Raw genomic sequence first — 23,603 nt, 5'->3', positions numbered from 1 at the left:
AGCGCACCCGAAGAAACCTGTGATTCAGCTAGAGGGGATTGGCAAGGAGTGGGTGAGGGCAGGGCGGAGGCGACCTCGAGGCCCCGCGCCCCGAACCCCCAATCAGGCCCCGCCCCGACTTCCCAGGGCTCCTGCCGACCAGGCCCCTCCCCACCTTCCCAGGGCTCCGGCCACCCCGGGCCCCGCCCCGCCGAGTAGGTCCCGCCCGCTTTCCCCGGGCCCCGCCCCGGCCCGTCGCCATGTTGTTCCCTCCGTGCAGGACGGGTGCAACCGCAGACTGACCCTCGCCGTGCCGCCGAAGTCTCCTGCCCGCTGGCTCCTCGACCCTCTTCACTTTTTTTCCCCTGCCCTCGGACGGACCGGCCCGGAGCTCCCGAACTTATTCCGTGTGGCCGTGAGGTGAGCGGGGCGCCGACTCCCCTCGGGGCCGGGCGGGGGTTGGGGCCAGCTGCGCGGGCGTCAGGGTCTGAGCGGAGCCCGCCGACCGCGAGTGCGGCCTGGGCTTCGGGCACTGGGGCGGGGGGCGCGCGCGGCCATTGCGGGTCACTTTTCCGCTCTCCCCCCCGCAGCAGAAGGGACGACTTGTAGCCCCTTGCCTCCTACAGTGTCTGACGCAGGTGGAAAGACGGGGTCCCACACCTACACACCCGGGGAGAGAGATACACGCCCCAAGACAGACACCTAGAAGTCCTGGAGACGCACACGGGGAAAGAGATCCATTAGCAGCTGGGATCAGGGAGAGGGACACGGCCACACAAACCCCTAGGGGGGAGAGAAGGGCATATGTTACCCGCAGGGAAACACGCGTACACGGAGAAACCCACCCAGGCACCCCGAAGCAACCCACTCTGACGTGACTCACAGAGAGAAGGCAGAGGCGCGCACGATTTGATACTGGCGACTTCTGACCTGCTTCCCAGGTGAACGTTTGCTGAGGTGTTAGTACCACTTTGGAGACGAGGGGGGAAATATGAAACTAATCCTAGGGGCTGGAGGCGGTTTGGGCCGTTATCGGATGCAGACTCTGGCCAAGGTTTCCGAATGGTGTTCTTCTCGTTCTTCCAACTTCGTTTTTTAAAGAGAGAAGATGAAAATTTTAAGTGCCGATTGAATTAATTTAAGTCGAAGAGTATCAGTTGGGTTTTGGGTGTTTTTTTTTTTTTTTAAGTGATGATACATCCCGTGACCAGGGTTCTTTTGAGGAATGACTTCGGGTAGTTTCCAAATCGTCACGTGAACACGCTCTTTATGTAGGATTTTGGTTGCTTTTTAAAAAATTAATGAAAAATTATTTTTCGTGCTTGTCTTTCTCTGCTATCATAATTGTAGTGGAAAATCCCTAAATTGCCTGTAATCTCAGAAACTTTTCAGTGGAACAAAACTCAAGACATGAAGGAAGCTCAGTACTCTTACGCCACGGACCTTTAAGGAGACTGTTTTTCGTTTCTGTTTTAGAACCTTGGGTTGAAGTTACCTTCACTACTTGTCTCAAACTCTGCATCTGGTGTGGCCGTCTGGTGTCTTCAGTTTTTTGTGTGTGTGGATATTGTATTAATAGTAAATTCCTCTAGTTTATACTAAAAAGCTTCTGGCTTGCTGACTTATTTACTTTGGAGAGTTTTGTGAGTTGGAGAGATTTTTGGTTTGTCATTTGTAAGGTTTGAATAGACCGAGGAAAACTAAGTAGAATACTGTTGGCCTTGACGCCTGGCCAAGTTCTTGGAGACTAAGGAAATACTTCAGTGCTGTTCGCTCTTGTCCAAGCTCTCCTCTTTCCATTTCTTTGTTCCTCCGCCACTTCTTCCATCTAGCCTGTGGTTCTCTGGAGGACTGAAGATAAGAGCCAGGATTCCGAGTAGGCCCCTGTGAATTTAGAGTGCCAGTAGGGGTTGGCATTTGACAACCTCTGCAGCCTTTTTGGTTCACACATGTGAGAGAGTGCTGCAAGCATCTATTGAGTAAAGACCAGGGGTGCTGCTCAACATCCTACAATGCACAGCACAGCTCCTCACAGAGAGTTGCCCAGCCCAGAATGTTGCTTGTGCTGGGGTTGAGAAATCCCGCTTGATGTCAGTCCATGTAACTCCAGAGCTCACAGTCAGTGCTGTTGGTTCTTGTTTAGGAACCTCTTGGACTTGGGAACTTGAAGAGATTTCCCTTGACTAAGAGATATATTCATTTATTTGAAAGAATAAGAGTGACCAAAAATGTTCTGATAACAGAAATCTCTCCCCGCTCCCCGTTTCTATTTCGTTGGCAAAAGTGTTGGAAAGAACTTGAGGGGCATTCAGGGCCCTTGAAGCTGACTTAGGAAATTTGGTTTCAGTATTATTTGAATTGTCAGCAAACATTTTCTGAGTAGTCTTTGGTTGCTGACAAAAAGGTGCTAGTGATACCAAGGGCAGTGGGGAGTCCCCCCCTCCCCAAAGCATACAGTCTGATCACAGTCATGAGATCAGGATCTAACTTTGTCCTCCCACAAAGTTCATTACCCAGCCTACTTAAGGTCGTGGGCCAGGTGTTGTTAAACAAAACATTTGCAAACCAGCTCATAGGTACCTGTTTCATGGTATTTACTGTGTGTGGACTTAGGTGAAATGGGGAAAGGTTGATGCATTTTTCTTTTTGTTTTCAATTTTATTGGAGGAGGTCATGGCAACTCACTCCGGTATTCTTGCCTGGAGAATTCCATGGACAGAGGAGCCTGGCAGGCTACAGTCCACGGGGTCGCAAAGAGTCAGACACGACTGAGCAGCTACCACATAGTTGGTTTACAATGTTGTGTTAGTTTCCAGTGTGTAGTATAGGGACTCAATTATACATATATACATATTGATTCTTTTTCACATTCATTTCCCATATAAGTTATTACAGAATATTGAGTAGAATCCTCTGTGCTACTCAGTTGGACCTTGTTGATGATCTCTTTTATATATAGCAGTGTGTATATGTTAATCCCAAGCTCTGGTTGATGTGGTTTTGATAGCTTTGTAAATTGAACACTTGTGAATATTTACAAGAAACAAATTGAGAAGCCATTCTTGTTGAGCATAAAATTCTTCCTTAAATTAGCTTCAGTAGACAATAGTTCTGTATGGATTATATCAATTAATTCAAGAAATAAGCAATGAAAAATTTTAATTGATTTTTGCATTTTTTTTCTGACTTTTTCCAGCATGTTTTCATCATGCCTAAAACTAGCCCCTTCAGTCCATGTACTGCTTCATTCTGGTGGCAGATGTAACTCCTAGGTGAACTTTGTGAGTGAGAGGAGTCCCAAAGGCTTGGCCCTGGAAGTTCCCTGGTGGTGTAGTGATTAGGACTTGGGGCCTTCACTGCTGTGGCCTGGGTTCAGTTGCTGGTTGGGGAAACTGAGATCCTGAAAGCTCTGCAGCGTGGCCAGAAAAAAAAAAAAAGATTGGCTCTATTTAGGAATTGCTGTGAGAGTGTTATTCATTCGGGCAACATGGCATCTTTTGTGAGGAGCTTTGCTTTTTGCCTTGTGCTGATGGACACTGAGTGTGTTCATTGCCAATGAATAGATTTCTCTGCCTTGTATCAGGAGCTGTCTGCTGTGGGGTAGAGGGGATGCTGTATTATACACCTAAAAATGATTGCTATCAAGTTCAGTCTACCAAAGGGATGTGTGCTCTGTTACTACTGGAGGGGTTTTATCCTGGGGAGTATCAAGAGAAACTGGTGCAGCAGGAGCACCCCCTGCTCTGGGGAGTCTTGCTCCATGTGCACTGGTTTGCTGCTCTGGCCAAGTTAGGTCACCACATTTCTTTCTTTGTAAAATTGAGCTGGTTGTACTTTGTAATGCCTGTGTGGATCTATGACACCAAGTAAAGACATCAAATTATTGGCTTCCAAGTACAGATATACCTTGGAGATATTTTGGATTTGGTTTCAGACCAAAGGTTTTGGTTTACCACTGTTTACAAAAGTTACAAGATGTTTATACCATACCTGTGTGTTACGCCTAAAAAGAACATACACACTTTAATTAAAAAATACTTCGTGGCTGAAAATTGTTGGCCATTGTCTGAGCATTCAGTGAGTTGTAATCTTTTTGCACTGCTGATATCACTGATCACAGATCATGGTAACAAATATAATAATAATGAACAAGTTTAAAATAATGCAAGAATTATGAAAACGTGACACAGAGACAAGCAGTGAGCAAATACTGTTGGAAAATGGCGCTCATAAACTTGCTTCATGCAGAGTTTGCCAGAAACTTTCAGTTTGTAAAAAGCCCCTAATAACTGTGAAGCGCAGTAAAAGGAGGGCTGCCTGGAGTTCTGCCTCAGGCAAGCTGGTGAAGCAACAGAAGGAAATAAGCCAAATGGAAAAGTGTGTGTGTGTCTGTGTGTGTGAGAAACAGGTCTCACTTGAAAGGTAGCTCGGTAATAAATTTGTTAATCAAAACCAAGGAAAAGAAAATAGAGCCTGTGACTAAGTAGATCATCAACAGAACATGTATTAAGAATTTTTTTTTGAGCCGGGTGGTGAACTCACAAAAGGCCTCAGGGCGTTTGGAGAGCTGTGATGCAGATGAAAGGTCAAAGTTCCCGAGGGAGGAGAGCTGGGGGACCCAGGTGTGTAGGTGAGGGGGGCCTGGTTGCCCTGGGTTGGGGAGGGGAGGCTGGAGCTTGCCAGGGAGTCTGGGGGTGCCTCTGCTCTGGAGAGAACTTCCCCAGCGTGACTCTTGGCATTGCACATGTTGTGAAGGTGAGCTCCGGGTGTTTGCTCATCCTCGGTTCCTCCATTACCTTCTGTTAATTTTTGACCATGCCGGGTGCAGAGTAGGGCATGCTGGTGCTTATCACAAACATAGAGAGGATGACGAGCAGTGAGCGACTGCAGGTGAGGTCGCAGCTAGATCAGCGTGGGCCGGGGAGAGCCAGCCCCGTGTCTGGGAAGAAATACAGAACGGAGCGAGGCAGGCCGTGGGGATTCACCAGACCGGCTGCCCTCAACCTGCTCGTTTCAGTGCAGGGGCTCAGAACACAGGCCCCACTTGTGTCCACGGCCTGATGCCTTCCCAATGTCTGCTATTGTTAGAGGGGGATGGAGAAACAGTATGGAACAGCTTGCTACATTCATCCTGTGGCTACATTGATTATCCAGGAGTGAAGGAGAGCAGATCACGGCAGCCAGTGAACTGACTGCTGGGTCAGTGTGGGCTGAACCGTTTTTATCCCAGGTTCTTGTGAACTGGGCTCGGTTTTGAGGGAACAGAGGCTAAGGTCGTTTCCAGAAGGTTCGCTCTTGTGAGAGAGGCTGTATTTGTCAGTGTTGGAGAAGTCTGAAAAAGCGCCTTACAGATTTCTCTTCCTGGCACTTGCTCTGTAGAAGCATATCACAGATAATGGAGGATTTAACTGCTTTAACAGGTTCGCACATATCAGAACTCTCTGGAGTGCGGCATGCGGCTAGGCGACTGCTCTCGTGGGCGCAGTCTTGTGCTGGGGTGTGTAATCAGAGCAGGGACTAGGTGGACGCACCTGAACATACATCTGGTTTCATTGGAGTCAGAACAGAAGAGCTGCTGGAAGGCCACGTGTTGGTGAATACAAAGCATTTCTAGAACGAGCTCCAGTACTCTTCAGTAACATTGCAGAATGTTTGGGAACAAACAGCTGCTACCCTCATACCCTGTTTTGCATTAATATTTGTGCAGCACCTGATTTTTATCATACTAGCCCCAGGGAACCCCGCCTCCCAAAGATACGATGTCATAGAAAGGAATGTGGTGTGATCTACCATGAACTCATGAACTCCCTTTTGAGCACTGGTTGTGAAGCGTCCTGCCAGCACCTCTGTGATGCCTTCTGAAATGTCATATAACCTGCCCTGCCCAGTTCCCTGCACGCACTGTCGCTTGCTGTCCCCTCCCTCATCATCTGGAGAGTTCCATCCCCAACTCCTGCTGCAAACAGTTTATTAGGAAGTAGGTCTGCTGGTAGGGAGAGGCCCCTGGGTTTCGAGGGGGTGTCATGGGGTCTCCCCTTGTGCTTTCCACCCAGCCGGCCTGTCTGCCTCTGTGCTGAGAAGTGCCCCGTGCCCTCAGGGCCAGTTTCTCCTTAACAGCTGTTTCTCCCCAGGTAGGTTCCCTGGCTCTTCAGCTTGTCACTGCTGGACCATTTACTTTCCATCTTCCTGGTTTTGTTGCTGTCTCTCACCTACAGTTGTTCTCTTCTTGTCTTTTTTGGCTTTGTATATTTTTTTGACTTCTTTTCTTTTGATGGGAGTGAAGGTCACACATGTTTGACCTGCCCTGTTCAATTATACCAGGGGGAAGTTATTCAATCTTTATGAACTTGGTTTATTGATCCATAAAGCATGGGTGGTAGCGTCTGCGTTGCAGGTGACTTCAAGGTGCTCTGTGCCAGGTACCTAGTAGACACTCAGGGAACAGTGGTGGCTGATGTTATTGTAGTCATAGCATTTGTTATTTGAGCAAAGATACTGGCAGTAGGTAGGGAGTGGACTGGACACGTTTCTTGTGTGGGTGAAGTGGGTAAGACAGAAGAGATTTTGAAAATGGGGAAAATAATTAACTTGGTTTTTAGATCTGTTGAATTTGAACTGCCATCTGAATACATCAGATGACTGTATTATAAAAGGGGTTGGAATTCTTATCTGGCGCCCAAGGGGCAGAAGGGTGGAGGTGGACTTTAGGAATCACTACGTTTTTATATCCCAGGAAGATATGGTTTGGGAAGAGGTAAAGGCATTATTGACACAATGGACATGAGTGAGCAAACTCTGGGAGAGAGGGAAGGACAGGGAAGCCTGGCAGGCTGCAGTCCTTGGGTCTCAGAGTCTGACATGACTTAGTGACTGAACAACAGCAAGGGCATCAACCTGATGATATATATGGTCTAAGAGCCTCCTAGAAAAGGGAGCCATTTGGGTTGCAGAAAGCTAATGGGGTGAGGGGCAGAGAAGGCAGGATAGCTTTATGGACGATGAAGTAGGAAGCATTTTCAAGGTCATTGCCAGGCCGTTAGACCTAACAGAGACAGTACTGGTGACTGAGTCCTGGCTAAGACTTCAAGGTCCCACTGATGCCTCTAGTTAGAGGTGTGATACTTGCAAGACCCTTTCCCATTTGGGCCTCCATTATCTTACTTGTTTTTAAAAAAATACCCTCAGAAGGGTACCCCTTTGAGATTTGATGCCAGGTAATACATTCAGACAAATTGCTCCATCTTAGAATTCACTGTCCACTGGGTGGGCCTCTGCTGAAGACACTGGTCAGCCATGAGGATGTGTTTGTAGAAGTGTACACAGCAAAGTCCTCAGGGGGCACTTTTTTCTTCATTCGCTTTAGGGCTGCGTGCGCCTTAGGGGGTTTAGATGAGCACTGAGGAGAAGCCCTTGGATTGGCCTTTGGGAAGTCTCCCGTGACTTCTGCTGACGCTCGGGGGATAGAGAGGTTGAGAACCTCCATTCAGTGAGCAGGTGCAGAGTTGATCAGGCACAGAGCGAAATGTGTCATGATGACGGAGTAAGTCTGGGCTCGGGAAGGCTTTTGTAAGCCAAGTCAGCTCCCCACCTTGGGGGGGACAAACTGCAGCATCAGCGATGGAGACGTGTGATGAAGCGAACTTTCCAGAAAGCTCCCTGCGGCGCTCTGACGTTTCTTCTCGTTTTGACCTGGTGACGGTTTCCCAGCAGAATGGGAGTCCCTAATCTAGTTCAGTCCTATATGCCGGATATACAGCTGTTCTCTTGAAATAGATTTTCTTGGGAAATTCCACCCCTCTTACTTAATTTCTGTAACAGCCAAGAAGTTCTGCCTTGCTGTGGCCTCATGCCTTGTAGGGAGTGTTGCTATACTGACTCTTCCCTGAGCTTACATGGAAGTTTCTCCAGCCCTCACCCCTTTCTGCTTCAAATTAAAGATAGCAAGCAGGTTTCTTTCCTAACTTGAAGAGACGAGTCAGAACCAGGATTCCCTTAAGTTACAGCAGATCATTGCAGATCATGTTCAGTTTGTGTTTTGTTGCTCTTAATGTATTTTTCTAACTTGCACGTTCACATTCATTTCTTTCACAACACAGTCTTCTTCCTGAAATACCCTGTCTGCTTCCTAGTGTAGTATTCCTATTTTATGACTTTTATTCATTTTTTTGCATTTTAATTTTGTCCCCCAAAGTGCAGCCTTAAAACTATCCCCACTCTTTTCTGTCAAGCATTTCAAGTGCCATTTTCAGGTGTCTTCATTACAGGTAAATTTATGCTTGTTCCTTTTGAGGACTTCATTAAATAAAACGAAGAACAAAATGTTCTCCTCACAGGATTAGCAGTTTCCTGTGACTAAGTCTCTTGATTGAACTGTCACAGTTCATGGTCCAAGTGTAATATTAATGAAGTCTTATGGGTAAGGGATAGAACCTCGAAACAGTAATGGCAAGTAAAGGTAAAAATCTTGAGGGTCTTATGAACTATACACATTAATCACATGAAATGTACAGATGTTGCAGATGCGTATTGATCATTGCTTTTTTTAAAAAAAATATTTTTAATTGATCATTTCTTGAGGTGCATACTCCATTAAGAATCTGATGAAACCTTTTTCACTCTTTCCAGAGGAAGGCTCAAGCACAGTTCCATCCATTCACTCACCCTTGTCTCACCTATGATTCTAGAAGGTGCATTTTCCCCCTGCAGCTCTTTCATGCACTCTCAGTTAAGCACACTCCATGCCTGTATTTTCCAATGCAGTACTCATGTAGCAACTTAAATGTAACCGAATTGAAATGAGATTAACACTTCACTTCCTCAGTTGGACCAGCCACATTTCAAGCGCTCAGTAGCTGCATGTGATTTGTGACTACTATATTGGACATAAGAACATTTCCTTCATCACAGAAAGTTGTGTTGGAGCACACTGCTCTCTATTTTCAGGATAATTTAAGAAAATTGAGTTCCTTAACCAAATCTATTTTTTTTTCCTCTCTTCTCCCTACCCATTCACTCCACCACTGTTAGTGATTAGTTAGTATATCTAACTACAAAGGTGCCTTGTTTTAAGCAAAACTGAGAGTTTATATTTCTTAACAGTTCAGTTAGATGCCTGCTCTTCATAAAAGAGCACTCACAGAACAACTTCTTTAAGTAGGATGAGCTGCTCTGACTTGGTGATAGAGCGTGGTTTGATTTGTGCAGTTTTTCCTTCTCTAGCTGTCTCTGAGGCAGTGCTCAGTGGCCACCTAGATAACGTGTTTTCACGTGGCAAGTTGTGCCTCCCAAGTTGGTCTGTGCCTATGCTATTTGCTTAATTCGTTTTGTTATGCTCCACTTCTTGCTGTAGAGATAGTGCCCATTATTATACTTAATGACTGCCTTGACATGTCTTGTTCAGCAAGACACCCAGGAAGACCGGAAATAAAAGAGTGGAGTTAAGAGGCTGTTAAGCGAGACACACCTGTATTAAGAGATACGGAAATAAATACAGCGTAGGTGAAAATAGAAACGATGGAGGGATTAACCATGCTTTCGTGGCCTTGGTTAGTTTCTTTGAGCCTCAGTTTCTCAAGCTGTGATATGAAATAAAGTGGCGTGCCTCTAACTGGGACATTTAAGAGTGAGTGCAAAAGAAACATGTGATTTTGAAAAGAAGGGAAAAAAAAAAAAAGATCTGTTCCTAAATTTAAATCAGGAGTGATAAATTCAGTTTAAATTTTTGGAAATGAGAGTTAGTCAAGGGGTTTCAGATTTGAAAACCTGAGAATTTGAGGAAGCCGTTTATAAACCTAGCATCCCTTCGGCAGCTTGTTAACAGGAATGTGGGTCTTCAGCATTTCCTGTTGCATTCCAGAGTACTTATTTTAAAGTGGTTTTCTCATTTGAGTTTCAAGTAAGAATCAATTTTTTTTTGTCCTCTCCCACATATTTTAATAGACCTCAAAAACAGAATGGGGGAAGAACTGAATAGAGAAACAAAAAACTGTAAGTACGGAAAGTACAAATAGAAAAATAAGAATAGAATAGCAAGAAAGAAGGAGGAAGTAGTTTACTCATTGTTCTCAATTTAGCATTCATTTGGTGCCTCAGCATGTGGAAAGCTTTGTGCTAGATGTTGCAGACCCCAAAAAGGGCCAGTGAATGCGTGGCATTAGGTGTTGTGTGCCACTCCCAGGGGGTTGACAGTGTAATTAGGAAACTGTAAGGGAATGAGAGCTGTAATAGAAGTGGAATGATTATGAAAATGAAGAGAAAGATTAGGTTGTGAGGGACATGGCAAAAGTGGGCCTTTAGATAACTCGGATTTTCATAGCTCTCAAGATGTGGGGAGGGAACTCCTAGTGTAAGATAAGGGCCTGAGCAAAGGCAGGACAGTAAATGCCTGATAGGTTTGGGGGTGCTGACCTGAAGGGTTATAATTGGGACAAGCAGATATAGGTATGTGAGGTTGGAGAGCTCTTTGAATGCCATGCTCAAAATCCTATATAATAAAAGTAATAAAGAAAGAAATGGGTTTTGTTATGTGTGCAAATGGAGGCAGTTAGGTCCATGACCGATAAAAAGGGTCTAGCTTTAATCCGTGCAAACATTTCTGTTGGAGATATATATTCTCCATGCTTGGATTTGACTCCCCCTTGGTTTATTGTAATAATCAGCTTTGGAAGCCAGCATGGAGAGAGAGACCAGAGAAAAGGCTCCTCTACACTATCCGTAAACAATTGATAGTGCAAGATAAAAGTGCAGGATTGAAAAGTTGAAAAACAGTGTTATAAAAAGGAAAGGGCTGGCATTCAATGCTCTCTTTTTCTCTTTAGTTTTGAGGTATCTGTTGAAAACATAGTTCATTTTCTTTGCTGCCAGTAACCTACTTAACCAGCTTCCCGTTCAGATGAGTGTGTACCGTCGTTAACCTGCATTGTTGCCAGCACATCTTGTAATCCTGACGGAGTATTTATTGTGTGTGTAACTGGCTTATTGAAAAGGATACTGCTGAAGGGACAAGGAGATCATTTGTGGCATGTATAAATTAGGGTCTCATTGCTAATTCTCAGGCCAAGTGTGTGTGTGTGTGTGTCAGTAAAAATATGTCTAGATTATTTAGTTATAATTCACATACAATAAAGCTCACGTTTTTAATGTGTACAGTTCAGTTGTTTTTAGTATAGACACTAAATCATGCAATCATCACCACTAATTCTGGAGTATTTTTGTCATATACCTTCCCCCACATACACACACAAAAAGAAACCCGTACCCATTAGCAGTCACTCCCCATTCCTTGGAACACAAATTTACTTTCTGTCTCTGTGGATTTGCCTATTTTGAACATTTCATATAAATGGTATAATGTATGGCCTTTTGTGTGTGGCTTCCTTAAATTATCATGTTTTTGAGGTTTATCCCTGTAGTTGCATGTATCAGAACTTCATTCTTTCCTGTGACTGATTAATCTTCCATTGTATGGAGAGGCCACATTTTTATTATTCATCAGCTGATGCACATTGTGCTGTTTCCATGTTTTGGCTATTATGATTAATACTATGCTATTCATGTACAAGTTTTTGTGTGGATTTGTTTTATTTCTCGAGTACATACCTACGAGAGTACTGCAGGCCATAGGGTCGCAGAGTCGGACACAACAGCTGAACTGAACTGAACTGAACTGAACTGATGGTAACTCTGCGTTTACCTTTTTGGGGAACCACAGATTGTTTTCATTATCATTGCACCATTCTGCCTTCCCTTCCCTGGTGGCTCAGATGGTAAAGCGTCTGCCTACAATGTGGGAGACCTGGGTTCGACCCCTGGGTTGGGAAGGTCTCCTGGAGAAGGAAATGGCAACCCACTCCAGTACTCTTGCCTGGAAAATCCTATGGGAAGAGGAGCCTGGTAGGCTACCGTCCATGGGATCACAAAGAGTCGGACACGACTGAGTGACTTCACTCATTCTGCCTTCCCACCAGCAGTGTATGAGGTCTAGTTTTCTCACATCCTCAGCAACACTTGTTATTGTCTGCCTTTTGGGTGTGAAGTGGTATCTCATTATAGTTTTCATTTGCATTTCATTCCTGGCTAATGATATTGACCATTTTTGTCCATTTTTAAATTGCTTTTTAAATTATTATTTTAAGAGTTCCTGGATACAGGTCCTTTATCAGATTAATGATTTGCAAGTATTTTCTCCCATCCTGTGGATTGTCTTTCACTTTCTTGATAGTGCCCTTTGAAGCACAGAAGTTTTAGATTCTGATGAAGTTCATTTGACCTATTTTTTCTTCTGTTGCTTGTGTTTTGGGTTTCATGTTGAATTATTTTTAATATAATCTGAGTTATAGAAAACTTCAGGAAGCAGTTGTCCTTAAGGTCTGGTGGATAGCAGTTTTTGAAGAAAATTTAAAAGAAAAATATTTCTATTTCAATTACAGCATTCAGTCAAGCTAGGCTTTAAGTGAAAATGAAGTTTTAAAAAATGCTTCTGAGTTTGCCAACCCCTGCCCCCATTGCAGATTCAAGAGCAAAATAAATGATTGTTGTTGCTTTAAAAGAATACTTTTGATATTTGAAAAAGGAGTATGAGTGTGAAATCAAGTCAGGACTTTAAAGACTTGGTGTTGATTGTTCGAGATTTTCTTGCAGACTTTCATGTTAACTTATGAACTTTTTACACGGTGTCATCACGGCGTACACGTTCTTTGGATTTATTACTTAATGCATTTCTACAGACCCATGTCTCTAGTCTTCTCAAGGGCTGCAGAGCATCCCCAATTATGCATTTAGGTCATTTCCATTTGCCCCACTGGGAACATTTTTGCAATTTTTTTTTCCTTCTTGCTTTCTTTTTTTTGAGGGCGAGTAGTTTTAGAATGATATGGGGATGTATTTTTGGTGTAGAGTTTAGAAAATGGATGGCTCAGGGAAAAATCTGGGCATTTTTATCATGGTATAAGACATTTCCCATAACTGAATCTTTTTCGAGATCTTGCCTCTTTACAGACGTGAAGTTGCCCTGGGAGGCACACTGATCTCAGTATTGCCTTTGCATGCAGAAGTGCCTGCGGGGGCTGCCAGGAGCGCGGGGGCAGAGATTCTGGGGAGCTGAGGTCTAGCCGCTTGGCCAGGGGTGAGCAGGAGGAGGGGTTTGGGGTGAGTAGCTTACTGCAGTCTCTAGTAGGAGGCCAGCCACCCCAGAGCCCGCTGACACCGTCGGTAGTTGGAGAGGGATGGTAAGTGAGCCACCACCACTCTGCCCCAGGCCTCCCTTCTGCCCTCCCCACAGCCTGCTCTTGTGATCGCAGACAGATGCTTTTTTGGACTCTGCATATGCTCAGGGATGCAGTTAGGCTCACTCCAAGGGCATTGGCAGAAATCTTCTGGTGGCCTGCCCCTGAAGTCCTGTGGCTGCACAGCTCTTTTCTCTCTCCAACCATGGCGCCCCCATGGCACCCCCCCACCGCTGGCTCCAGGTGCCCTGCCCACCCTGGGCTCTCCCTGGCCACGTGGGTGCCTTCGCACCTCGGTCCCACTTCCTGGTTCCAGTCATACCCCCCTCCCAGTTCCTTCCTCCTCCAGATGGAGCTGTGCAGTGGTCAGAGCCACTTGGCAGGGTCAGAGGCCCCTGGGGTGGACACTTTCCTAGCTGTGTGACCGCCAGCAAGGAATGTCACCTCTGAGTCAGAGTCCTCACCCCTAGGGTAGCTGGTGGCGAGTGGATGCAGAGATGCAAAGTTGGTGGCCTGAAGGGCTCAGTCATTGTGAGGGTGGTGGTGGTTTTGTCCTTAACTCCCAAATGTCAAGATTTTGAAGGGTATTGTGTTTTTCATTGATTGAATTTATAAGTTGAAGGCTGCTTCCTGTAAGTCCTGCAGAAATGCCCTTTGCTTTTAAAAAAGAGAGGGAGAGGAGTTTGAAACTGTTGGTTTAGATGGAAAGAGGCTAGTGCTTTAGCACAGCCTAGTTGGCCCAGGAAACCTCCACACTGAATTTGGTGTGTGGGACTAGGCTCCTTTGACTTCCTAATGTCGGCCTGCATTTCCCTCTCATTTGTTCTGCCTGTGACTCTTCCAGAAATTTGGCTGAAGAAATGGCCATAAAAGAAACCTGTCTGGTTTCCATGAAACTATCAGTAAAGGCTTCTTCATGTGTTTGTTCCGCAGAAGCTGTCTGTGCTCAGGTCATGAGCCTGGCACAGTGGTGAGCCGCTTTCCCTGGTGTCCATGTCTCAGTGAATCTTTCCTCAGCCCTCCGGTAGGTCCTGCTGTCGCCAGAGTCCCGAAGCTGCAGGGTGTCCAAGAGCTTGGCCACGGGTATGGGCTCTTGGCCTTTGGCACATGGAGCCAGTTTTCCTTTCTGCCAGTGGCTTTTGTTAACTCACAAAGTTTCCCCTCTGCTCTGGCTACCTAGAAAGAAGCTTCAGGATATTCTGTGCTGCCTTAGCCCAAATTTTCCTGTGTAACATTAGGTGCTTGTCCCTTGAGTGGTCCTTTTTTTATCCTTGTTGGTATTGTTCAGTTGCTCTGTTGACTTTGCGACCCCATCGGGTGCAGCATGCCAAGTTTTTCTGTCCTTCACTATCTCCCGGAGATTGGCTCAAAGTCATGGCCATTGAGTCGGTGGTGCCTCGATTTTATTCTCTGGAATATGATTATTTTAAATCACTCAAAATTTGGGCAGAATTTGAACAATGAATGAAATGTTTTACATTTCATATTAACCAGATTTTATATTTGTCTGAATGGGATACTTAGAAAAGTAGGGTGGATGGGGACATGTGAAAAACTTCTTAAAAAAAAAAAACAAAACAAAGTATAGTATTTGATTCTAGGGCTACTTTTAGGCTGAGAAAGGTCATGGACAGCTTGCAGGTGCAGTTTTCCTTTTTTTAATTTATTTTTTAATTGAAGGATAATTGCTTTACAGAATTTTGTTGTTTTCTGTCAAACCTCAACATGAATCAGTCATAAACTAAGAATCTAACTACTAATATAAGTCAGACATTTCTTTTACTTTTTAATTATTGTGTTTACTCTTAAAATTATGAAAAGAGACAATGTATATTACTAAGGTGAGCTTTCAAATTTTTTCTTTGCAGACGATGATGTTTGAACTGAACAATTAAGGTAAGACTTATGGCCTGTGTGTTATGCTTTTCTTATTTAGATTTCTTTATAGTGTTTGAATGAATGAATGAAAGAAGTCGCTCAGTCGTGTCCAACTCTTTGCGACCCCATGGACTGTAGCCTACCAGGCTCCTCTGTCCATTGGATTTTCCAGGCAATAGTACTGGAGTGGGTTGCCATTTCCTTCTCCAGCGGATCTTCCCAACCCAGGGATCGAACTTGGGTCTCCCGCATTGTAGACAGATGCTTTACTGTCTGAGCCACCTGGGAAGTCCCTGCCAAGGGAACAGGTTTGGCAGAATCAGCGGGGAAAGAAGACCCTGTTGAGCTTGAAAGAGACATGTATTTTTCTTTTTTTTTTTTTTCATAGTGTTTAACTGATTGCTAAAGTCATTTTAGCTTGGGTGAAAATTATTGCCTTTGGGCAATCTTAAATTGAAGTATAAAAGGCTTCATATTACATTTGAAGGTAAGTCTTGAAAAGAACATAGCAGGATACCTTTATTCATTCAGCTTATACTAAAGAGGTTTCAAAGAATTTTTCTGTTTTTAGAGAAAAAGGGAAAAATTTTAATGTTCATAAACTAATTATGTTATGTTAATGATCGATTGCATCAAGCTAACTTTTGTTAGATGTCAGTGGGAAATAAGATAGTTTGTATAATTATCTTTACCATATGTGTGTCTATATTCAGTGCTGCAGCTAGACTGAGAGAGTTGTGTATGTCTATATTAGTTGTTTGAGCAAATGCCAACATACTCCCAAATAGGATATCTCAGTTCAGTTCAGTCGCTCAGTCGTGTCCGACCCCATGAATCACAGCATGCCAGGCCTCCCTGTCCGTCACCATCTCCCGGAGTTCACTCAAATTCACATCCATCAAATCAGTGATGCCATCCAGCCATTTCAGAGGTGGCCAAAATACTGGAGTTTCAGCTTTAGCATCATTCCTTCCAAAGAACACCCAGGACTGATTTCTTTTAGAATGGACTGGTTGGATCTCCTTGCAGTCCAAGGGACTCAAGAGTCTTCTCCAGCACCACAGTTCAAAAGCATCAATTCTTCGGTGCTCAGCTTTCTTCACAGTCCAACTCTCACATCCATACATGACCACAGGAAAAACCATAGCCTTGACTAGATGGACCTTTGTTGGCAAAGTAATGTCTCTGCTTTTGAATATGCTATCTAGGTTGGTCATAACTTTTCTTCCAAGGAGTAAGGATCTTTTAATTTCATGGCTGCAGTCACCATCTGTAGTGATTTTAGAGCCCCCCCAAAAAAGTCTGACACTGTTTCCTCTGTTTCCCCATCTATTTCCCATGAAGTGATGGGAATAGGATATCTGGGAGGCCCCAAATTATATATGGGAAATGTAAAAAAATGTACCTATTTCCTGGTGTGTGAGTCTAGCATATCCCAAATCCCACATTATTATGCAAGAAGAAAAGAACTATCAAAGTATCCTGATAAAAGTTATGATTATAAATCTCAAGGAATTTCTAAGACTTAATTCGGTAGATATGTAACCTCTCGTTTGGCTGGAGGTTGTTAGATTGCACAGTCTGCTTTATAATGTGATGTAAAGATGCTAGCAAGTTGATGCTGTGCAGTGGAAGTTTGTGTCTAGCAAACTAGACACTTAACTAGAGACGTAACTAGAGTCCTGGGGTAAATGATAGACTAGGATTGAGCACGTCTTTTACACCCTTACAACACAACATGAAATGTCCGTGTTTATGTATCTTGAAAACCCTGGGAAAGGAACAGTCCTCAAATGAGGGGCTGCTGGGGGAAGTTTACAGTGTTAGGGATGACAGAGCGTTTTGAGGGCCAGGTTACTTAGGTGTAGTTGGAGAAGGCAATGGCACCCCACTCCAGTACTCTTGCCTGGAAAATCCCATGGACAGAGGAGCCTGGTGGGCTACGGTCCATGGGGTCGCTAAGAGTCGGAGACAACTGAGTGACTTCACTTTCACTTTTCACTTTTCATGCATTGGAGAAGGAAATGGCAACCCACTCCAGTGTTCTTGCCTGGAGAATCCCAGGGACGGCGGAGCCTGGTGGGCTGCCATCTATGGGGTCCCACAGAGTTGGACACGACTGAAGCGACTTAGTAGTAGTAGTAGTAGTAGTAGTAGTAGTAGTAGTAGTAGTGGGTGGGGTTGCCAGCAGGGGGAGCAGTGTGGGCCAGGGTAAAGGTGAGTATGTGGGCTGAGCCCGTGGATTTGAATTTCACTTCCACTTGACAGTGCATTTCTGAATGGCTGATGGTGAGGATGGGGAACAGGACCAGGTATCTTGCCTTAGAAGTTGGACTTAGACCTGAGTCTGGAAGACCACTAAAGAATGTTAAGGAGGGGGCATTAGCAGATGCTTCCCCAGTAGCTCAGTGGTAAAGAATCTGTCTGGAATCCGCCTGAAATGCAGGAGTGGCAGGAGACGTGGGTTTGATCTCTGGGCTGGGAAGATCCCTTGGAGGAGGAAATGGCAACCCACTCCTGTATTCTTGCCTGGAGAATCCCATGGACAGAGGAGCCTGGCGGGTTATGGTCCTTGGGGTCGCGAACAGTCGAACAGGACTGAGTGACTAGTACTTTCACTTTCCCTATGTAAGAATAGTTGTGTGCATTTTTGGTTTTGCTGCTCTTTTGTCTGGGTTGAAGTCATGTGAGCAAGATTCCAAAGAATTAAACAAGGAACCGATTTAGTGCACTGTTACTATGTCAGGAAATGAAAGGGTTTGAGATAGTTTCAGTTTCCTTTCTGACAGTAATTTAGCCTGGGCAGTGGGCAGAGCCATGTGCTGAGGTTGGAAAGTCTCCAGCTAGTATGCTCCCTGATTGCTGCGCCAATTTAAATTGTTTAGATTATAGTAGTAATTACTGTAGTAAGTAATGTCAGAGAGCCAATAAGAGGGGCAAGTTGCCACATGTTTGTAAGAATAGTGTGGTAGCATGTATGTAGTAGGAGATGAATTCTTGCTGGTTATGGGGAGTGTTCAATTATACTGGGTTCGTTATACTGGGTCATGCTCGTGTATACCAGGAGATTGCCAGATAATGTTTGTTTACTGCAATGATTTATTTTTTCTTTTGGTTGACATGGCTCAGCATGTGGAATCTTATTAGATCCCCAACTAGGGATCGAACCTGGGCCCCTTGCAGTGAAAACATGGAGTCTTAACCACTGGACCGCCAGGGAGGTCCCTATTGCAGTGAATCATCTTAGTCAATATAACAATTATTGTTCATGCCTTAACTACCTTCCCATTGAGGGATTCACATTATCTACTTTCATGGGAAAATTAATTGCCATTTTTGCTGTAGGGCTGTGCTATCCAGTATAGCTGTTTGCTCTTTAAATGTGACTATTCAAATTAGTTAAGACTATATAAAATTTAAAATTCATTTCGTTTCTCCCACCAGGCACAAATTCAGTGCTCAGTAGCCACATGTGGCTAGTGGCTGTCATATCAGACAGTCCACATGGAGGGTGTCTCCTTTGTTGCAGAAAGTACTGTTAGACGGTACTAAAGATTGTCTGCTTCTACAAATTTTAATATCTTAAAAGCCATTTTATACTGAAATATTTACAGATTACATGCTGTAATTTGATTCAGAATAATTTGGGAGAAGGGAAAATGGGACACTATGGAGGAAACAGGATTTGCTGCAAGTTGATAATTGGTGAAACTAGGTTTAGGGTCTGTGCGGTATCATTATATTATTCTCATTATTCCAAAATTGTGTATGCTTGACAATTTCCATAAAAGTTAAAATAGGAGCCTTAAATACGAACAACGCTCCCCCCAGGCTGTAAATAGGTGTCTGAGTCTTTATATGCCACCCCACCCCACCCTTGCCCTCCTCACTGGTGCACGGGGCAGTCTAGTCCTTCCCAGGGCAGTCTGGTCCTTCCCAGGGCTTCCCCTTAAAGCGTGGGCACCATACCACATTTTGGTTTAAGGTTCATTGCATCCCCCCTCGAAATACAAGTAACAAACAGCCCAGGCTCGCATTTGTTCAGAAGTGTTGGAGCTGCCCAAACGAATCTTGTGGGTAGAATGTGCTAGGTTACTATATTATGATAAAAATTCCATTGGTGCTGACATTAATGTTAGCCAATGCAAAAAAGTGTCCTCAGTGAAGAGAACAGAGTCCTTTACTCAAGTGGTTGGCTTTGGTCTGTTCACAGCCAGATCAGTGAACTCTGTCCCCTGTTCCCTGCTTGCCAGCTCCTATGGTGATAGTGTTGGGAGAGAGACAGAGAGGATTGGCTAGAAGCCCCCTGGCCTGAGAGGAAAGCCGTCAGTGAACCATGTCACCAGAGGGCGATTTGCAGTTGCTCTGGAAATGTGCCCTCTTCGGTCTCCTGGTGCCTCTCTAACAAATGGTGGCAGGGCTTGTTGTGAGCTGAGAGAACGGTTTGGGGGTTAGACTCGGCTTTGAGTGCCAGCCTCAGTCAAGGGTGACCAGAGGAAGGGGAAGAACGAGCCCTCAGCAGTGGTTGTCGGGAGTGACGGTCGGATGGAGCCTGGCGCAAGGTGCAGAGCTCAGTAGCTGACATCTCTTGCTGTCACGTATTCCCTGCGTTTTCTTTCCCTTAGCACTGATGTTCAGAGAGGCACGTGGAACTAGGTACAGGTCTAAAGGAATGTAATGGTACTCTTCTGTTTTACAGGGTTCCACAGTCAGAGATCTTGAGATTAATAATGGCAGGAAAATCATCGCTTTTCAAAGTCATTCTCCTTGGAGATGGTGGTGTTGGGAAGAGTTCTTTGATGAACAGATATGTGACTAATAAGTTTGATGCCCAGCTCTTCCATACAATAGGTGTGGAGTTTTTAAATAAAGATTTGGAGGTGGATGGACACTTTGTCACCATGCAGATCTGGGACACGGCCGGTCAAGAGCGCTTCAGAAGCCTGAGGACGCCGTTCTACAGAGGTTCTGACTGTTGCCTGCTTACCTTTAGTGTCGATGATTCTCAGAGCTTCCAGAACTTGAGTAACTGGAAGAAAGAATTCATATATTACGCAGATGTGAAAGAGCCCGAAAGCTTTCCTTTTGTGATTCTGGGCAACAAGGTTGACATCAGCGAGCGGCAAGTGTCTGCAGAAGAAGCCCAAGCCTGGTGCCGGGACAACGGTGACTATCCCTACTTTGAAACGAGTGCAAAAGATGCCACGAATGTCGCAGCAGCCTTTGAGGAAGCAGTTCGAAGAGTGCTCGCTACCGAGGATAGGTCAGATCCCTTGATTCAGACAGACACGGTCCGTCTGCACCGGAAGCCCAAGCCCAGCTCGTCTTGCTGTGGAAGTTAGAGAGGTAGCGACCTGACCAGCTCACCCACATGCACAGATGGGCTCTGGGCGGAGAAGAGGGTATGCGTGTGCAGCGACGCGTCACATACTCAAACATTAACTGTGCCTGTCAGTGGGTGGGGGAAACGACACATCCCCTCACGGGAGAATCCATTTACTCAGTAACGGCTGTCTAATAATGTTTAATTTAAATATGTATGTTACAGAGCTAATAAGTGAAATGACCAAGACTTTATAATTAAAACACTTGAGTATCCTAGAAGTTACTGTCTTTTCCCTGGGAATATGGAGAACTACTTTTTCTATGTGTATATTTTTATGTAATTAGCATTCTGTTCCTGGTTCAGGGAAAGCATGTCCTAAAGCAATAATGTTAACTATTAAAGATTAAAATTGAATGCATTTGCACTGTGGTTATTTGATTTGATGACTACTTCTTTCTCTTTATGTTCATTTTTTCACTCTGCGTATCAGAATTGATCTCACTAGTAATCACTTGTCATTTGTGGGCCACACGTGAGCCACACCCCCTTCAACACAGAAGCCAGCTTTTATCATTTTTGGAGGAAATCCTACTTCTGGCTGGTACTTAGTGTGAGGGTAAACAAAGACCTCTTTATTTGGGCATGCATTTATCCAGTGTCACTGAACTGTGTGGTGATTTGGTCATAAGGAGATCTTTTGTCAACTCTGCTTCAGTGACCAGACTTAATTGATAAAGCAAATCATGGTCTTTTGTGGGTGCTGCGCCCTTCATGCTGATCCTGCCCTGCCGAGGCACACCGATGCCTGGGCTGCATGTGAGTGAGGACAGCACCCAGGGCTGTAGAGCAGTGGGTGATCAAGGGACATGCTTTTGGGGGGGTGGTCCTGTGGCAGGGGAGTATGTTTTGGGAACAGCTAGATTGAGATACTTCTCTCCCTGGCCCCATAGCTTGGGAACCACTGACAAAGAATATCATTACAGTAAGCTAAGATTTTGAAAGTCTTTAACTTCCTAATACAGCAGACAGTTTGGCTATAAGCAAAACATTTTCACATTTTAAATTTGGGAAGATTAAATCTCTATGTTCTCAGGTTGATGAAGAGACAGCTCTAGTTTTTATTATTTATAATCAATTCTGCTTCTCCAAACTAATCCTCCACTCAAAAAACAGGCATCCACTGTTAACAAATTAGCGTATATTATATATTGCCTTTATTTTTTTCTCTGGGGACTTGCTTTGTTATTTTAAACCAAGTGTGCCCATTGTTTTGTGACGTGCCCTTTTCACTTAATCTGTCTGGATGTATTTCCATTATAGTAGACCCACCTCATTTATTTGCTGCATGGATTTCTCACAGTCAAGCCCTTGACTGCTAGCTAGCTGGCAGTAGGATATTAACATTTCCTATACCTTGGTCACCAATGGATATTAGGAGTACATTTTTTGTTATTATTTGAATAGATGATAGAGTCACATGGTTGAAAAGTAGAAGGCATAAGGAACCAATGTCTCCATTTCCTGCTTGCGCAGGCAGCCATGTTTCAGTCTCTTGGATAGCCGTGTAGATTTTTAGTACATTAGGAAAGCATATTGTGTTTGCCAGGGCTGCCATAACACGTGGACTGGGTGGTTTAAACAATGGGGATTTCTTTTCTTACAGTTCCAGAGGCTAGAAGTCCACAAGCAAGGTGTTGACAGGTTTAGTTTTTCCTGAGTCCTCTCATCATGGCTTGTAGAGGACCTTTCGTCTGCATACAACTCTTTCCCTACCTCCCCAACCCCATCTCTCTGTGTCCAGATTTCCGCCTTTTAGAATACTACTAGTGAGATTGGATTTCCCTGTATTATACAGTAGGACCTTGTTTATTTAACATATAAGGAGCTTATTTTAACTTGAATTACCTTTTAAAAGGCCCTGTCTCCAAATATAGTCACATTCTGAGGGACTGGGGGCTAGGCTTGTTGAATATGAATTTTTGGAGGGACACAATTCAGCCCCTTACATACAATGTGTGTGTAGGTATTTACAAAATGTATAATTTTGATACTTGTATAGATTTAACTAATAGCTTAGTGATTTTCCCAAACTTTGAAGCATCTTTTCAGTAACTTTTTTCCAGTTAAAGATTAGTTGGCATTTCAGAGGTCTAGAGCTGGGCAGCAAAAAGTTTTTATCAAAGGACCATATTTTCATGTGTGTAGACAGGCTGATGGAAGGGGGAGTAATCTTGCTTCACAGTGTGACTTAAAAGACCCGGTGAACAGAGGCTCCCTGAGCAAAGCCAGTAACTGAAATGGGACAAGAAGGGGAGGAACAAGACCCGACTGAAGAGCTTCGGCCGTCACAGCAACAACTCACTGATGGAAGAGCTCTTCGTGCTGCAGCAAAAGGTAGCTGAAAGTCTGGTTCTTTTAAGAAAGTAAAAGGCACTTAGATTGGTGTTGCACAAAGATGAGAAAGGTTGCAGGCGACTGCAGTGGCAGGAAGGGTGCAAGCAGCTGCAGAGCCCCAAGGGAGCAGGCAGGAGGGGAGAAGTGGGGCCCCAGGGTTACAGGTCCGATGGGGCTTTCGTGCTGTCTTTGGATATAAAGCCTTTCTGGGCAAGGTTAAGGAAAAGGCAAACTACTGAACTTGGGAGGATGGACAGATGTACATTTGACAGTTGATGTAGCAGTTACAATGTGCTGCATGGAAGATGGCAAAATACATATTTGTTAGTGAATCCTTAACTGTTTTTGTCTCTTTCTCCCCCTTGGGAAAAACTCCCCAACTGAAGTTAAAATATCGAAGATGGTCCACATGTTAAAACCTGGCATTTCATGTTTCTGTGAAACCTTGTATAAGCTTTCACAGTGCCAGTGGCTTGGGGTGGTGGGGCAGGGAAGCGGTAGGTAGGAAGAAGGCTCGGTGTAGTCTGTGGATTCTGAGAAATTACCATTGCGGACTGTCAACCAGAAGTGCTGTCCTGACCATAGAGGTAAAGGATGTGGGTGTAGCAGGGTGGAGGAGAGACCCACGGTCCCTACTTATGTGGAGAACGTGGGTGCCACTGAAGCATCCTAGGTAGTGAAAGAGGAGTGAACCGGGCTTGTGCATTTTATTTGGTTCACTGGGAGTGCTAGTGTAGATGACGGGCTTAATGCTGACTTGCATGTGCTCGGTGGGTCCAATGCCCAGGGTGCTACTCATGTCC

At 44.6% G+C, this 23,603-nt stretch overlaps 1 protein-coding gene across 6 annotated transcripts in view; it reads left to right on the top strand.

The window, feature by feature from the left end:
* Window positions 1-20,824, top strand: part of RAB9A (RAB9A, member RAS oncogene family) — a 57,962-nt gene extending 37,138 nt beyond the window's left edge. Inside the window, exons 1-4 of one of the 6 annotated variants that reach the window (XM_040266452.1) lie at window positions 205-399; window positions 14,136-14,226; window positions 15,071-15,098; window positions 19,780-20,824. In XM_040266452.1, coding sequence (XP_040122386.1) covers window positions 19,811-20,422 — 612 coding nt within the window. In that variant the 5' untranslated portion in view covers window positions 205-399; window positions 14,136-14,226; window positions 15,071-15,098; window positions 19,780-19,810 and the 3' untranslated portion in view covers window positions 20,423-20,824. Of the gene's footprint in view, window positions 1-202; window positions 400-9,330; window positions 9,334-14,135; window positions 15,099-19,779 lie in introns of those variants that run through there. The other 5 variants (XM_040266457.1, XM_040266453.1, XM_040266456.1 and 2 more) reach the window with 5 other exon arrangements.
* Window positions 20,825-23,603: the final 2,779 nt, after the last annotated feature.

Source organism: Oryx dammah, unplaced genomic scaffold (genome assembly GCF_014754425.2).
Source record: "Oryx dammah isolate SB20612 unplaced genomic scaffold, SCBI_Odam_1.1 HiC_scaffold_23, whole genome shotgun sequence".
NCBI classification, from domain to species: Eukaryota; Metazoa; Chordata; class Mammalia; order Artiodactyla; family Bovidae; genus Oryx; species Oryx dammah.
Note: the sequence above shows the minus strand (reverse complement) of the source record. Positions and strands in the feature narration are given on the sequence as shown.